The sequence below is a fragment of the Pseudopipra pipra genome, chromosome 16 (assembly GCF_036250125.1).
Source record: "Pseudopipra pipra isolate bDixPip1 chromosome 16, bDixPip1.hap1, whole genome shotgun sequence".
Classification (NCBI taxonomy): domain Eukaryota; kingdom Metazoa; phylum Chordata; class Aves; order Passeriformes; family Pipridae; genus Pseudopipra; species Pseudopipra pipra.
Window position 1 is genome coordinate 5,184,128 of NC_087564.1, and position 16,451 is coordinate 5,200,578.

Genomic DNA, 16,451 nt, shown 5'->3' on the forward strand with positions numbered 1-16,451 from the left:
AATACATAAAAATCCATTCTAGGATGTTTTCTCTTCCTAGCATAATTTTTCAACATGCTCAGTGCTAATTTGTCTGTTCCAAACAGTCTTTTGTTCTTTGTATTCAGAAGGAATTTCAGAGAAATTCTGGGGTTATGCAAACATTCAGGAGCAGAAGATACTCTTTATTACCATTGTGCCAGATATTGCAGGAAGCCAGAATGAGAAATTTAGGAGAGCCATGGAAATGACAATTGCTCTAATTCAATAACAGATTCATTGGCTTTCTAATTAGATTTGATCACTTGAGTATTTTATATTGTAGCTCTGCCAGTACCTTTTAAATACCTACCACATGTGACACAGGCACTTCAAAAGCATCATAAAAACAGTAGATCTGCAGAAAAAGTTAGGGAACAATATAAAACCTAGTTCTTCCATGTCTTGGTAAATAACTCCCAGCTCTGAGACGTCATTTTATTTAATTTTACAACATTCAAAACCACTTTAAAATAACATCTGTAATAAATATTCAAAAAATAACTCAGATTATATTTTACTGTTACACTTACAGTAATGTCTGAGTAACATCATACAAATTGTATTATAAATAGCTTCACCAGCAACAAAACACAGAATCACATTTTACATAATTCACTTAAGCACATCGAATTTTTACTACAAAGGATTTGTTTTTCTTACTCTTTTTCTAGAGCTGATTTGGTATGCTTTAACTTGTAAAATCACTCAATTACATGGTCCTAACATAAGGCAACATGGAAAATACCTGAAAACCAATGTCAGAACAAGTGAGAATTACAAAATTGGACTGGCTAACCACAGAATTTCTACTTCTTAGTCCGTTCAGGATTTCTAGTCTTACTTCAGTCTGATAACAAGCAACTGCCAACTCAGGTCTTAGGCTGGGATTCAGAAACTCTGGTTTCATGTGACCTTGGACAGATCTTCTGGCTCAGCTCTCCATTCACAGCATGGTAATAATAATGTTTCCTTCTGTCTTCAAAGACTGGAAGCTCCCAGAAGCTCCCTGCCACTATTTTTCATGAAGGAATTGGTACTGTGGGACTAAAAGCTGAGCTCAGAGAGAGTGAATGTGCAATCCTTAACGTGGGACACACTGGTAAAGTTGTCCTGATATATAACAGAGGTAGGTGAATGCCCTTTGCACCACTGGAGGATGTACAAGGGACTTGCCCAACGACAGAGTGTGCCTGACACAGCTCCTGAGTCACAGTCCTGAACTGCAGTGTGCTGAGGCCCTCTAGAAATACATGATCTCACAGAAAAGGAGGGAAGCTGTTAACACATTCATGTCTTTATTCAAAGCCACAGCAGTCAGGGGGAAATTTCTTGAGTAACTTCAATTCTTTTAAGTGCTACTACCCAGAGGAAAAACTAGGTTGCTTTGGCACCAAGGATGAAATTCGTGTATCCTGTGTGTTCACTTTATTCAGCAGCTTCCAGCACAAGACAAACATATTCTAGCACAAAGCATGTGCACAAACTTCATGAAAAGGAAGCATCATCAAAAATGCAAAATAAAAACTGGGGAATGCATCAGATACATCCTCGGCATTACAGAATTGAAAAAGCAGCTAGTGACAGGCTGAAAAAGATAAGTATGTAGCCTGAGCATCTGAAGTAGATTGGGGCTGGCTACAGTAGTTAGTTAAAACATCTGGGAAAGCAGCTGTATCTTTCTCTTGCAGTACACTCACCACTGCAAGGACTTTACCATCACAGTCACTACCATCTGCTGGATTACAGAATTATGAAACAGTTTGGGTTGGAAAGGAGTTCAAACATCATCTAGTTCCAACCACCAGGCTCTTCTCCAAAGTCCCTTTCCTCTTGTATCCCACTTTAGGTACTGGAAGGGGCTCTAAGGTCTCCCCAGAGCCTTCTCTGCTCCAGGCTGAACACCCCCAGCTCTCTCAGTCTGCCTCCATACCAGAGGGGCTCCAGCCCTTGGAGCATCTTTGTGGCCTCCTCTGGACTCACTGCAGCAGGTCCATGTCCTTCTTAGGATCCTCAGAGGAGAACCCAAAAGCTGACCTGCAAGGTACTCTGAGGCACTTTGCTTAGACAGCAAAAAAGATAAAAGAAAGCAAGAAATCAGCCTTGTTCCAAGCAGTGAATGGAGATGTCTCACGAGCTGCCAGCTGAAATTAGTCTGAAAGCACTAGCACTGCAATGTACTTTCTTCTAAAGTCACAAGGGTGTCCTTATTGACAGCACTTGCAATGTTTTACTGATTTATCAGAATCATTGTGTTTTATAGCCAACTGTGAGGGAAAAGGTTTACAGCAGTGGACAAGGCACTCAGCCTTCCACTTTTATATACCCCCAGTGAGCAGCTGGACCGAGCAATCCAGACTGTCGGGCTCTCCAGGGTTCTGTTGTTGCAAGGATACCTGTTGTTCATAATGTCTGCTCACGCTGCCGTTTCAGACCCACAACTCTTGCTGCCAGGAGGAACACGGCCCCAGTGAGCACTTCTGCCACAAAGGAGATCCAGACCAGGGCCAGGGACCAGCCAAACCTGATATCGATTTCCACCAGGAGGTCCTTGCTCCTCAGGAGGCAGACAGCTTCTTCAAAGGCAGCAGCTGAATATGCAATATAGACACTGATCCCAGTAAGTGTGACCAGAGCTGAGAGAGAGAGACATACTCAGCTGGTTAAATCAAAAACAAGCAATCAGATATGGCTTAGGGCTTCTTTCCCACTCCTTCCTATCCCACCCAGGCCAGATTCCCAGTTTATCTTTGATGTCTATTTGAGGTTGATTTTCTGTCCATTGAGTATAATGTGTTCCCACTGTTAAATATTGAATCAAAATGTCTAACATCAAGCCTGCCACAATAGAAATCCAGTCATATATTTCACAGATATCTAATGCACACACATCTGTGTTTTCAGTACTGTATTATAGTGCATCCTGATTCCTCACTGCTGAGCACCATGTGCAGATGTCCACCTCTATGCCAGAAAGCCCACAGAGACACAGATTCTTGCATGTCAGGTCACTGACCTGAATTTAGGCTGCTTTCTAATTTTGAGTATTGTAAATTTTGAGTGTTTAATGTAAATGTGTTGGTCTTTGCTGCCACCTCCCACCAAGTGTTGTGGAGTCATGACTACTCATCACTTCCAAATAACTGAGTCAAAGACATCCTTGGAGCAGACTTGCCCAGCAAGACTCTTTTCAGGAACCCAATACAAAAGCCTTTAAAAAATTGTCAGTTTTCTTAAAGGGTGTAAGATCTGTGTAAGGTTATCAAACCCTATCCTTTACTAGTTCCAAAGTCAATTACCCCATTACCCTGTCTGTAAAGAATTTGTGCCCTGTGCTTAGAAGGTATTAAATCTTTTGTGTTAATGGGCACAGCAAACACTCTGTGTTCAAAGTGTGACTCACTGCACAAGGATGTTTGGCTGTGTGTGATTATTTGCCTTTCCTGACTCCAAGTTGCTCTGTTCCAGAATCCCATCAGGATGAACACCAGCATTATTCTGAAATGAAACTCCTGCTTAGCTCTTATTCTCTGGAAAAACAAAGTGATGTTTCTGAGATATAATCCCTTATTATTTAAATTGGTTAGGTTGGGAGTTTGATATTGTACCTCCAAAAAGAAAAAGCAGTCCCGTCATCAGAAGCAGTAGGTAGGCCCTGGCAAGGATACTGATGAACCCAGTCATTCCTCCAAAAATCATCAGTATCAGGCTGAGGGGCATCAGGATGACAAATGTTCCATGCATGTCTGAAAAAAAATAAAGAACGTTAATATTTCAATATTTGATTATGGTATCAATGGATGTACTAATAATTATTAAGTGCAGAGCCCCTGAGCAGAATCAAAGCTTTATTCTGTGCTGAATCAACAAGAAATTGGAAAACCTCTTGGGTTTTCAGTTTAAGTTGGCAGGACAAATATATGATATGGAGGAAAAGGTCACATACAGAGCAAGCCCTCACAGGATCACAGCCTGTGTTTCAAACAGAGACCAGAAATATAAAGGATATGTCTGCATAGATATATTTAAGCAGTTAAACTGACTGAGCTATTAAGCCAAGCTGGATAACAGGTAGGCACTGACAACCTAAATCAGAAGTAGCCCTGGTTATCACACAGATCACAGTGAGTGGCATTGTTGTCTGGGTGGTGAGATCCAGCCATGCTTTTGATTAAATTCTTTCTCTTCTGTCACATGTCCTCTGCTGAACAGATCTAGCAAATTGGTGACCTTTTCCTTTGTTGCAGCTGACCATCAACTAGAGGTAAATTTTCCCATCCAGCTCTGATTCTGTCTGTCATTGTTTTCTACAGCAGCTTCACTAAGTACATTAACCTATCCTGCTCACTTCCTCCCATGCTAAATGTTTTACATTAGTCTTTCTTGATCCCTATAACATTTTAATAGCTGTGTAAACAGAGGGTTGCTATGTATTTTTTCATATCACACTGTTTTTTTCATCATGAACCATCTTTGTGTCATTGTTCCTTCTCATGTAATCTATCCACAACCTTCAACCCAACCTTTTCTAGAATAATAACCAAGAAAAAGTAATTCCAGCATCAATTTATTTAATACCAAAGTGCTGAGACAAAAAAAATCCCTTAAAATCCATATTCTGAAGAGGTCTAGGCTTCAGTGACTCATTTAATTTCACAGAGGAATCACAATACACCATTAGCTGGTTCCCAAGGAAAAGGAATCAGTTAAGAGATCACAGGTTTTGTGTGATCAAATGATCAATTTTTTTTAAGTGACTGTAACTGCCCACTGAATTGGAAGCACTCCCTCTGTCACTGGCTAAGGATCCAGCTTATCCCCTTCAACAGCATTATAAAGATAAGACACAACTGTGTATCTCTGTTCAGTTCTAGAAGCTTGGAAGGTTAGGAAGGGTCTGCATGGGATCAAGGCAGACACTGTTAATGTCTTTTCTTGTGGAGAATGTGGTTTCAAGATATAATTGTTTTGTGTAGCACAGAACATGATCACAAGGGAAAATGACAAAGTTTTGGGAGGTGACCCTACTGTTCTTCTGTTTCTGTTTATTTATGCTGGTATTATATTTTCATATTCAATCCCACATATGCCCACATCAGGACCAGCTGATGCTCAGAAATGACAAATTCAGCATTCTGCATTGAAGAGAGCACTTTCTCTCTTTGATTCTAAAGCTGAGGACACTCCCTGTGTTTTCCTTCAGCAAAAGTAGCCACGGCTGCTGTTGCTGCCTAAGAAACACAAACCTATAGCAATTCTCAGATGCTAACAGCCAAATCAATCTTCAGCTTACTGGGTAGAAACCAGTATGTCAGAACTGTCTGCAATTCTTAGCTGAATACCAAGACAAGAAATAGCCCTGGAACTCAGTTCAGCAGTTTTATATAGGTAGAAGTGGTTGTTGGGGATGTTATGCAACATGATGTGACAGAACAGAGATTTGGAACCCAATTCAGCTCTCAGATTCCAGAGAAGCAGCAGAAACAGGCTGGTCTTCAGCCACATTTGTGCTTGCTGAGGGTTATTGGGCCTGATTTTGGTTCCCCACCACTCTGACATCCGTGTGCTCCCTTAGATTTGGTCTTGCACGTAAAAGGTGAAAAGGCCTCAATGCTCAAATCTGATAAAATCAGATATAATTAACATTTTAAAATTGTGAATGTAAGAATGGTACAACTCTGTCCCCAGACCTGGCTTTGCTGGGAGGGAAAAAACAGAAATAAGCTCATCACTGGCTCTATGCCTTGTGATTTTCCAGGTGTCCCTCACTGACTGCTAACAAGCTACACCTCAGGACAGTAGCACCTACAGTTGCCATTTCTTTGACTTTCCTTATCATGGTGTGATTTCAGCTACTGCAACCTGAGCCAGGACAGTGGGTGAGGTAGATCAGGCTCTGAATGGAACCTTGTGAAGGAAAGGGAAAGCAAATCCATACCAGAACATCCTGGGGAGTGTCACAGATTACATTAATGATCTGTGGCAGTTGCATGCAGCATCAGAATAACTCTGATTTTTATGCCCTCTTGAGTGAAAATACAGGATTTAGTGATATCTCAGCTGAAACCCACAAATCCCACTGTGACAGAGCCTCACTTTTCCTATACACAGCTACATTTCCCATTAATCACCTGCAGCTTTTTTAAAATCAAATATTTAATGGATTGTATTTGGTTAAACAGTACTTTATCATCTCCAGTGTTCAAGTTCAATATCTAATACTCATTTGTCCTGTGAAATCTGCAACTGCCTGGGAAACTTATTCTAAAATGCTGCCATGGAAACCACTCAGGAATCTGAATTCATGCCATCTGGCATATGATATTATGCCATTATATTCCTTGATTAGAGGAACAGAATTAGTTTATAGAAGAACATGACTTAAAATATCTTTACTGTGTTTCTGTCCTCAATAATCATCTGTGAAAGAAGTTAAAACATTAATTTTGCAGTCATTTTAGTATTTTTTTCAATTTCTGTTGAAATACACATTGATGCATTATATATTGTACATATAACTCTTCATATTGATGAAATTAATCTACTATTGAAAAAAAAAACCACCAGCCTAAACATTTTGCACAAGAAGAGGTATGTGCACTTTCTTGTAAAACAGAATTGCTCTATTGCTCAATGCTAGAGTTCCCTGTCACAAAAGGTCCAACAGTTTAGTCTTGGAAATACTGAAACAAACTCACAAACATTTAAAAAACACTCCTGGTTTTTGCAGAAGAGAAAAGAACTGAATTGCCTGATCTGAGCTAATGAAGTTTTACATTAGCTAGCCAAAGCTGTTTTAGCAGAGATGGGACCAAATATCTGTAAGAATGACATCTGCAGTGTGTGTCCAGATCTCAGGATTTGGCAGGCACTTCTGAATTACCACCCAACACAGTTGTTGTCGAGTTGTTTGTAAAGAGAAATCTGTGGAACGAACTAGAAAAATTGAGCGGTGTCAGAAGTAACCAACTGCAAGCCGAGCAGTTTTGTTAATCATCTCCTGTTAACGTGCTGGAGCTTAATTGCTTCAAAGCAACTTCGGATTTGTTTGCACAGCTTATAATAGCAAATAGTCTCTAGAAAACTGTAATAGTCACCTCATCAGAAATACTCCAAATGGCAGCGGCTCAGAAGAGCTTAATTAAGGCCCTGTTTATCTTACCCAGCAGTTACTAAATAGCCAGTTAGAAAGACAAAAGGCTCGAGCTGAAACCGAACGCTTGGCAGCTGCTAAAACCAGTGGGGCTGCTCTGGAAAGACTTGGCAAAGCCAGGAAGAATCAGTGTATGGAGAAAGACCTACCTGCTTGTAGGGAAGAAAGGAAGGAAACTACTTGGAAAAACAACGAGCAACTGAAAAGAACTGCTGTCAGTGGCTAAATGTGAGACTTCTGGGCTCGGACCCCAGGGACACAAAGGCCTGGTTTCCCTCCAGATCACCAGAGAAAAGATGCTGGTGGAGGATTGCTCACAGGGTCAGGGAACTCCAGGACAATTAGCCAGGCTCTGGTCTCTGTGTTACATGTTTTGGCTTGGTGCTCTTCTCAGAAAGTCTCTGAGCTCAACTGGAAGACGAATTGCAGACAGTAGAAATAAAATGATGCTGGACAGGGAACAGGGGACAGTCTCAAGCAGGAATGGGTAGAATGATGGATGTGAGCGGTGCACTGTGGCTCACACTCTATTGCCACGGTACCAATGACTTTGAAAACGAGAACATTCATCACAGGTTGTCACTCATTTGGTCCCAGCTGCAGTGATGCTGGAGTTATCTCAGATTTCTGTATATATTTACTGTAATATCTACTGTAAGCACCCAGCAGATGTTCACTGGGACCTCTCTGAAGGAACAGTGCACTGTTGCTCAGAAACAAAGCAGATCCCTTTATGTACACACCTACCAGATCAATTAAATTAGAATTTCTGTGTACATCATTTGGGTCTTATTTCACTTGGCCTCTGAACCAGCTCTTGCTAGATATTCCAGCTCTGTTTTCCTTCTGATAACTTCAAACCACGAGAAAAATTGTGAAGAACTGTAAATCCCCAAGGGAAAATGTCATGGCAGCCAAATAATAGGGGATTCTTTATAACATTACAAACTGTAAAAATAAAATAAGCTCAGTAAAACTGAAGCAGGACCACGAAGAGCAGGGCAAAGTGTGAAAGCAGCTGGTTAGTGACTGTTACAGGGCCCACATGTTGTAAGGAAATCCAGACAAGTTTATCTGTACTATTAAACTAATTTTGTTGAGGAAGAAACCAAGGCAGCTGTTACATTAAAACAACTGAGGCATCAGTAACTGCCTCTGCTGCAAAGATTGTTTCCCTGCAGGAAGGACTAACTTGTCTGCAGCCTCATGTTCCAGTCACACTGAAGTTTAAAAAAAGAAAAAATAAAAATACTCTAAGGAGAATACTTTAAGCAGTTGCACTGGGCAGCTGCACACTCCAGTCTTGATTTTACATCAGGAAAAAGATTTTCTTCCAGCCACATGTAAGTGGAAACCACATCCATTAACTGCTCATCTCTAGATGGCTCAAGAATACAGGAGAGCACTAAAAATGGACCTGTAAAAGGAAATCAATCACTGCCCATGATGTTCATGTCAATAACAAAAAAATCAGGATTGTGAGAGGCTTGTAGGTACCTGTAGGTACCTAATGCAGATGGTTTGTGTGTCATGCAGACAGTAAGAAAGAACAGCAGTTCCTCTCACATTATTTTTCATAACACCAGCCCCAGCTCTGCAGTGCAGGTGGGACCCCACACCAGCTCAGGTGCAAAGCTAAGACTCAAGAGAAATTGTCTGGTTTTGATTAAAAATATTTACAACACTGTTCATTTTGCAGGGATTACACTGGTGCTGCCTTTACCTAAATCCATACTGGTATTCACTAATTATTAACAATACAGACTGTGGTAAATGGAAAATATTTATATTACAAAAATACCTAAGAGCAACCTTTGCCCCATGTAACTTGCTGGGGTTTTTTCTGTTTGGGTTTTTTTTGGTAGTGGTATTTTTTTTGTAGTTTTGGCTCTGTTTGTTTTGGTTTGGTTTTTCTTTCAAGAACTTCTTTTACAAAGCTGAAACTCTTGGGGAAAATCTTTCAGGTGATTAAATACTGCCATTTCTGCTACACACCAGCTTCCCTCTCTCTGTATGTGATCCTCAACGCTTCGATGTGATTGGGGATGCTGTTTCTCCTACTGGAAAATGGCAAAGCTGCTCAGAGCTCCTGATGCAGCTTCCTTTGAAGTGAGAGTGACACCCTTATTTTATCATTTAGTGAGAGATGGATTCAGCTCACCATGAAAAAAAGTTGCTCTTCCTGCTTGTCTTCCATAGCTTGCACAGGAGAACACACAGCAAGGCAAAATATCTGTGGGGGGTCTGATGACAGATTTCAGTCCTAAGGGTGATTTTCAGAGGACTATCTTTAATTCTACTGGTCACCAAGAGACCCTAATAACTGTCTAAATTGTGAAAAGTGACAATTTTAATCCTGTATAGGACAGAGGAAAGTGTACATCTCCAGTAAAAAAGCATTTTTAAAATGCAGAAATTTCAGGAAAACTAGTGGCAGGAAGTCTATAGTGGTATTTTTGTTTAGTCAGTGGATGATGTTTTAACCAAATATATAGCCATGTCATAATGTAATCTGTAGTAGGAAAATATTTTATACATTGTGGGCTTGAGGGAGAGAGATGGTATCCACTGTATGTTCAGCTGGAGGGAGTGGTAAGAAAAGAAGTGGAAGGCTGATGCAGAGGAGGAGGCATGTTTGTGTCTAATCCATGAGAGGAATCAGCCAAGAGTACTCCTGTGATGTGCAAGCACGTCATACTGCCAGGCTTAACAGCACCTGTGTTGATTGCCTGAGTAATATTGCTGCTGGCACAGGATCTTAACTTGTGCACCGAATCATTTTAATTTACCAGGAGCTCTATTTGAAGTACACAATAAACCTAAAAGGAATATGCTGTGGGTGAATAGGAGAGAGATTGGAAGTGTGGAGGAAGGGAATGTGGAGGCTTTTCGTTTTCTAATGAAGGGTTTGTCTTCTGGCAGTGACCAGGACTTTTGTTTCCACTTCGACCCAGCTCTTTGCACTCACATACAGACTTTCTCCCATCTTTTTGGCACTTGTGTCTAGTTAAGACACACCAAGAAGTGCATTCAAACTCTGAAGAATGAGGGATGTGACCGATGTGTTAAGTACCTACAACAGGAGACAGTCCATTAAGGAATAATCAGTTAGAAATATGTGTGTACAGCTAGATGGAATGAGATTAATCCCATGTGAACGTTCCTCACAGACACCTGCATAGGCACACATGAGAAAAATATGATTTTTTTGAAGTAACCAATTAAAGCTGTGCAATTAGCTTGTTTGCCCCATACAGCAACAGATGAAGAAACTACTGTAAATACACTGCAATCCATGCCCTCGGAATTTTCCCCTAAAATTCTAGTTAAAGTGTGTCGTAGATGAAAATGGTTTGCCTAAATATGATTCAGTGACCACAGTCAGAAAATATTTAATAAAGAGCAGAAGGTGCTATCTCAGTACTTAATGAACTTAGATGTCACTCAGAAATATCTGTATTTCCTTGAAGGAAGAAGGACTGGCATGGCAGTTCCTGTGTTCAGCTGCTGTTGCTGCAGACCTGTAGCCTCACCTCACTGAAACTGCACTGAAGCTGAACAGCCAAAAAAATCAAAAAGTTCACTCTGTAGGTCATTCTAATCAAGCCTAGCAGGTTATTTCAATAAAAGTATCTTTGATGTCTTATCTCATCATTTTTAGGCAGACTATGCCTTGTTTATCGTAAAATCTGCAAGTGTCTTTGCAGACCTGAAGTCTTTGTCCAGGAACCTAAAAATAGTACTTGATATGAAAGTGAGAGAAAAAATTCTGTTAAGCTCTGAAGAGCCTGTAAACATAGTTATTAATCCAATTTTTACTCATATCCACTATTTTCTTACACTTCATGACTACCTTTGTTTCCAAGCCAACATCATTTTTATAACCAAAAGAGCTCTGTATCATCTCTGATTTTGTTTTGTTATTTCATTGAAGAGCTGCAACCTAAAATCTCCTCACCTGGGGGAAATAACAGATGTGCCTTTTGCAAATATGCACACAACTTTATCCTGAGATTTTGGACCATCCCCAACGTAACAGTTGAGCTGCCCACACCTAAAATGTGATCAGTCTGGTTGGGTTCAATTAACAGTGACCCCTCAAAGGTTTAAGTGATCAAGCAGACAATCATTTTCACTGATCCTCAGAGTTTTCAGCAACATCAAGCAGGCAAGGCCCTCTGTCTTGAGCAAGGAAAATTTAAGAAATGGCACTTTTCTATTTGAAAGTTCCGAGAGACAACCTGGGCTGTTAGTCTTGAACCTGTCGATATGTTATATGGCTCTTTCAGAAGCCCACTGGGATCTTATTCCTACTTCAGCTTCCCAGTTACAGCTGGGACACAGCCCCACCACCACCAGCACCTCCCAGGCCTCCTTTCCACATGTGCTGCACTCTTAGCTCATCATGGGGATGCTGCTCCAAGAGATTGAAGACACTCTAAGCCTCTCTGGAGGATTGTTCAGGAAATGGCTGGTTTTGAGGGAAAGAGTCCCATTTTAAGACACAGGACTAATGCACATATCCTGCATGCAAGGTGGGAAGAGCCAGAGTCAGAGAGGAGAGGTAAGTAAATTAAAAGGTTATAAAAATCAAGCCCATATACGAGCATGGGTGAGCAGAGGATTGTGCAGAATATGATGCAAAGAAGCTAAATCATCTTTTGGGAGGTGCCTGTAAGTATTTGAAAATGTTCAGTTTGGACTTTCTGAGAACATCCTGGCGTTGACTAATGTATCAGGGAAAAAAAAGGAAGTAAATAGAGTTAGGAGCTTAGTGGTTTTGAACACACTGTTCTTCAAGGACTTCGAACACTGCTTTTAATCAGGGATTAATTTTCTTAAGTTCTCACTAACTTAAGTCTTTTATCAGTGCAAGGAATCCCACTGAAAGGGTAGAAAAGTAACTGCCTAAAAGATTCATTTATATGTGTGTTTAAGCATTTTCAGTGATCAGACTCCTCTGAGGCGATTTTTGACCATTTTTGCCTTTTATTTTTTAACAATCGTGTACCTTCCTGTGCCATTCCAGTCAGAAAGGTCTTGCTCCTGTGGAAGAAATTAGCTGAACTTGACATGAAATAGATGGTTATTTCAAAAGTAAACCTACTCAAAGACCACAGGCAGTGACAGATGTTGTACAGAAGCAGAGACAAAACACTATCTCAGAGAGTTCCCCCTCTGAATCAGAAATGAGTCCTTGTAAGTGGCAAAGGAGGGAGGGAAGGGTGGATATAAATATAAAAATAATATAAATGCTACTCACACAAAAGCTGTCTGTGTGACTCGGTGATGTTTGCATTCTTGTGCCAGAAGGGGTTTATCAAAGGGTAACACTCACTCCTCACTAACAGAGAAGGGGAAAAACAAAGAGGGAAAAATTACACTATCACATCTTTTTGCTATGTTTTTTTTTTTTTGCATGTAAGTATAATTCATATAATATTAACTGCTTTTAAAACAGTTATTCCTAGGTAGGGAAGGAAAGGAGGGGATTTCCAGTACCCAGCATTGGCTGCTCCCATGGGGCCTGACTGCTGGAGTCAGCAGGGAAACATCTGCTCGTTGCAGTGGGCTTGGGATACAGCTCAGGGAGAATTCCTGAAACCTGCTGCTTCTCCCCACTCCACTAGGAGCAACATCCTTTCTTGACTGTGGTGAACATTACTTACTCCTTGCTTTTAATGGTGGAATCAAAACCAAAAGTAACAAATTAACTCAATGGGGAAAATTCTATACTATCCATATAGCACTTATAGATCTTTCATTAAAATCTAGAACTATGAAACACTAAGCAAAACCAAACACAGTACAACTACCTGGTGAACTTGGTGAGTCTTTAGTCACCTTTAGCTAGTATGTGATTAAGTTTACTTATTTATAGATAACCTAATTTAAATTTTAATGTTAAAAATTTTCATGAATGTTGCGCATTTCAAACTAACAATGTTTATATTGCTATGTTAATTTAATAATACATAATAATAATAACAATAATTGTATTGTTTGTATACATAAAGTATAGTGTTTATATTTAAGTTCTTTATGTTTATGTTCTTTACATTATTATTTATTATTTTAATGGCTTTAACACAGAACTTTCACCCCTTAATTCCCCGAGCCAAATGAAAAGACATCTCCTTCCTCCTAAATGGTTAACGTTTATTAAATTAGCTCGGATTAAAAGTTAATGCATAATCAGGTTACAGCAGCAGAAAATTCGCTCTCCCCATGTCTCCCTCGGCAGGTAACACAGGAGGGTATCGACAAGGCACTGCCCACGGATGCCTTGTAGGGGCAAGGACCCTCCGGACATCCGGACCCCGCAGCTGGAACCTCACAGCGGGATCCCCGCAACTGGACCCTCAGAGCTGGATCCCCGCAGCTGGATCCAGAGCTGGATCCCCGCAGCTGGATCCACAGCTGGATCTCCGCAGCTGGATCCCCGCAGCTGGATCCCCACAGCTGGATCCACAGCTGGATGGCCGCTCCGCCCGCCCCACTCACCGCGGCAGGTCCGCCAGAGCCCCGAGTGCGAGCTGAGCGCGTCCGAGCCGTTCCGGGACGCGTCCAGCTTGGAGGCATCGATGATGTACCAGAAGTCCGTCGCGATGGCCACCACGAGGAAGACGAAGCTGGAAAGTCCCACCAGGGCCACGAAGAGGGTGAGGGCGCCCAAGTTCATCCTCATGCTGATGTCGCCGCCGCCGCCCCGCCTCGGCCGGACCCGACGGCCGCGCAGGTTGCGCGCCCCGAGCCCCGCCCCGCTCCCTGCGCGCCCCGCGGGCGGAGCGGGGACCCCGCCCGGCACAGAGGGGTCCCCCCTGCCCCCGACCCCGGGTACCTGTCCCGACCCGCCTGCGCATCAGTGGCGGCGCTGAGCAGGTGGGCTCTGCCTCCCCAGGAAGGGATACCTGCGAGAACACACGGGGATGGAGATCCTGAGCGCTCCCTTATTCCAAACGCCGCGGTCCTGGAGGGGAGGAAGGAGCAGTGACAGCGCTGGTGTTCCTGCAGCCTTTCCGATGTACTTACAAGAGATTTCCTCTTGCTCTTTCCCTTCCAGATGCCGAGCTCAAAAGGACAGATCTAACCTAATTTGAAAGGCAGTGTGAGAGAAGGCAGCAGCATGGAAATTGCTACCTGATGCGGGGATGTCTGTACCCTGCTTGGGATCATTTTCCTGTCAGAAAGTCACCGATGGAGGGAAGGACACAAGCAGTACACCCTCTTCCAGAAACTATAGTTATGTAGTTTCCAAGGGCACAGGTGTGTTCATGTGTGAGCCCCTAAGCCACACTTCACCTATCCCACTGAAATGTTGGATAACAAGGTAAATTGAAGTAACAGAACCTTGATTTTAAATCTGCAGACCCTTTGCTCTGGAGTTTTACTGTGCCACTTTACTGGCATAAAGATATAATACAGGTAGGGTCAATGGGGCATCGGGTTTTCTTCCTTGTAATTCACTTCAGACCTTCCAGAGAATTGCTAAGTAGCTCCCAAAAATTAAAAAAGTCATTCTCATTTATTTTCTGGCATGGACACTGGGCAGAATGTGTGACATCATTACCCATTCATGGCAACAAGCTATCAGGAACCAGTAGGGCTTCAGCAGTAGGATCAGTTAAAAGCAAAATATTTCTTGAGAGAGAGTGTTTGTTTAAACACTGTAATCATCACCACTACAGACCACATTTTGCTCTGCAAAAGTACTGAAAGGTGTATACTGCTGGGAATATAATAGTCTTTCCATTCAAGAATACATTGTTAAGCAGATATACAGCATTATTCTGAGCTTTTGCCATCTCTTTCTCACATCTCCAAGTTGCATTTGTAACAGATGAAAGTGCCTGTGTAGTTCTACTAACTAAGCAGACGTTGCCTCCTTGTAATTGTGATGTTTGGGTGATACAAAGTTAATCAAGCAAAGTGAAAATGTTTAGTTAGACTAAGTAGTGCAGTAAGACAAAATGAAGAGGCCTTGGGGCACGAGTCCTAACGAGGATCCCAAGCTTGTCTCTTTTTTCCAACTATATTTGCAGTGGGTATTGTCTATCTTAACTTTAGCAAGGCTTTTGATGTTGTCTCTCACAACATCCTCATAGGCAAACTCATTTCTGGTGTTGGCAACCACAGTCACTTGGGTAGACATTCACCTGATATGTTACATACATGCCTTTCTTAGAAAAATTTGTGTACAAATCAGTTTGTGTTGGACATGGGAACTCATAACTGGGTGATGTCAAAGACATGCAAATTATTGTTCTGAATAAGCCCCTGGAGATAAATGTTATAGTCAAAGGCTATGAAAGTAGCTGATAAACAACCACAAAATAGTTAACAAAAAAGAAATCAATGTGGATTTTAGCTCTGTGAAATTAATGTTACTGCTTTTTAATTCAGTTTTCTTGTTGGCAAGGCAGTATGATTCTTAACTTCCCCTGGGAAGGAGAAATGGATATTCAGGAAATGTGGAAACAAAAAAGCTGACAGCTGCAGTTGTCCTTTTTAATAACTTTTCAGTTATTCCCCTCATGCACTTTTCAACCTCAAGCAGTTATTTAGGAAGATTCTTCACTGATTTATCATGTAGACCAACAGTCATTTTATTCACTGTGTTACCTGACATTTTTCTGTGCTGCTTGATGGTTTAAGCAACTTGTCTCACATACTTTGTATACCAGTACACCAGTTAACAAGATGAAGTGAAAACTATTTCAGCATATCTCCTTTCAACAGCCCCAGTACAGTAGGATTAAAATTATGAGGACTGATATATTTTTTCTTCCTGAGTGCCTTCAATTTCTTTTTTGGTTTACTTTTTTGTTTGTTTGTTTGGGTTTTGGGGGTTTTGTTTGTTTGTTTGCTTTTTTGGGTTTGTTTTTGTTTGTTTGTTTTGGGGTTTTTTTTAGACATATAATGTCTACTAGAAAAGAAGACAAGCAAAGAGACAGTACACTACATGCTGGAAAGATAGCATGAGCTTTCAGGGATGCCCTACTGCACAGTACAAGAGCAAGGATGTGGTGGTGTATTAATTCATCTGTTATTCCTGTCTGCTTAGAATCAGCTCTGTTCTCTTATCTAATATTAAGGAATTAGATTTTTCCCTGTGATATATATTTTTCAGGATTGTCTGTATAGTTTTCTTTTCTGAGCCTCTTGCAGCAGTGCTGGTATTCAAGAAGACATTCTGTAAAGAACTGTCTAACAATACCCTTTGGGCCATGAGAGGACTGCGGGAAAACCATGAGGAAAGGAGTAATTTAACTCCCCTAAT

At 41.3% G+C, this 16,451-nt stretch overlaps 1 protein-coding gene across 1 annotated transcript; it reads right to left on the reverse strand.

The window, feature by feature from the left end:
* Positions 1-423: 423 nt before the first annotated feature.
* Positions 424-14,043, reverse strand: TMEM114 (transmembrane protein 114). The gene is made up of 4 exons (XM_064672780.1): positions 13,676-14,043; positions 12,435-12,515; positions 3,627-3,764; positions 424-2,654 (listed from the first exon to the last, which is right to left on the reverse strand). The coding sequence occupies exons 1-4, from the start codon at positions 13,857-13,859 to the stop codon at positions 2,422-2,424; spliced, it is 636 nt and encodes a 211-aa protein (XP_064528850.1). The 5' UTR covers positions 13,860-14,043; the 3' UTR covers positions 424-2,421.
* Between the last annotated feature and the right edge of the window lie 2,408 nt (positions 14,044-16,451).

Bases quoted from the DNA above. Each gene is read 5' to 3' on its own strand.
- TMEM114 (XM_064672780.1), bottom strand. From the start codon at position 13,859: ATGAGGATGAACTTGGGCGCCCTCACCCTCTTCGTGGCCCTGGTGGGA. The intron at 12,516-13,675 runs GTGAGTGGGGCG...CTTCTCTGTTAG, and splicing joins GCTCTGGCGGACCTGCCGCG to TGAGGAGTGAGTGTTACCCT. The intron at 2,655-3,626 runs GTACAATATCAA...TCTCTCTCTCAG, and splicing joins ACTGCTTTTTCTTTTTGGAG to CTCTGGTCACACTTACTGGG.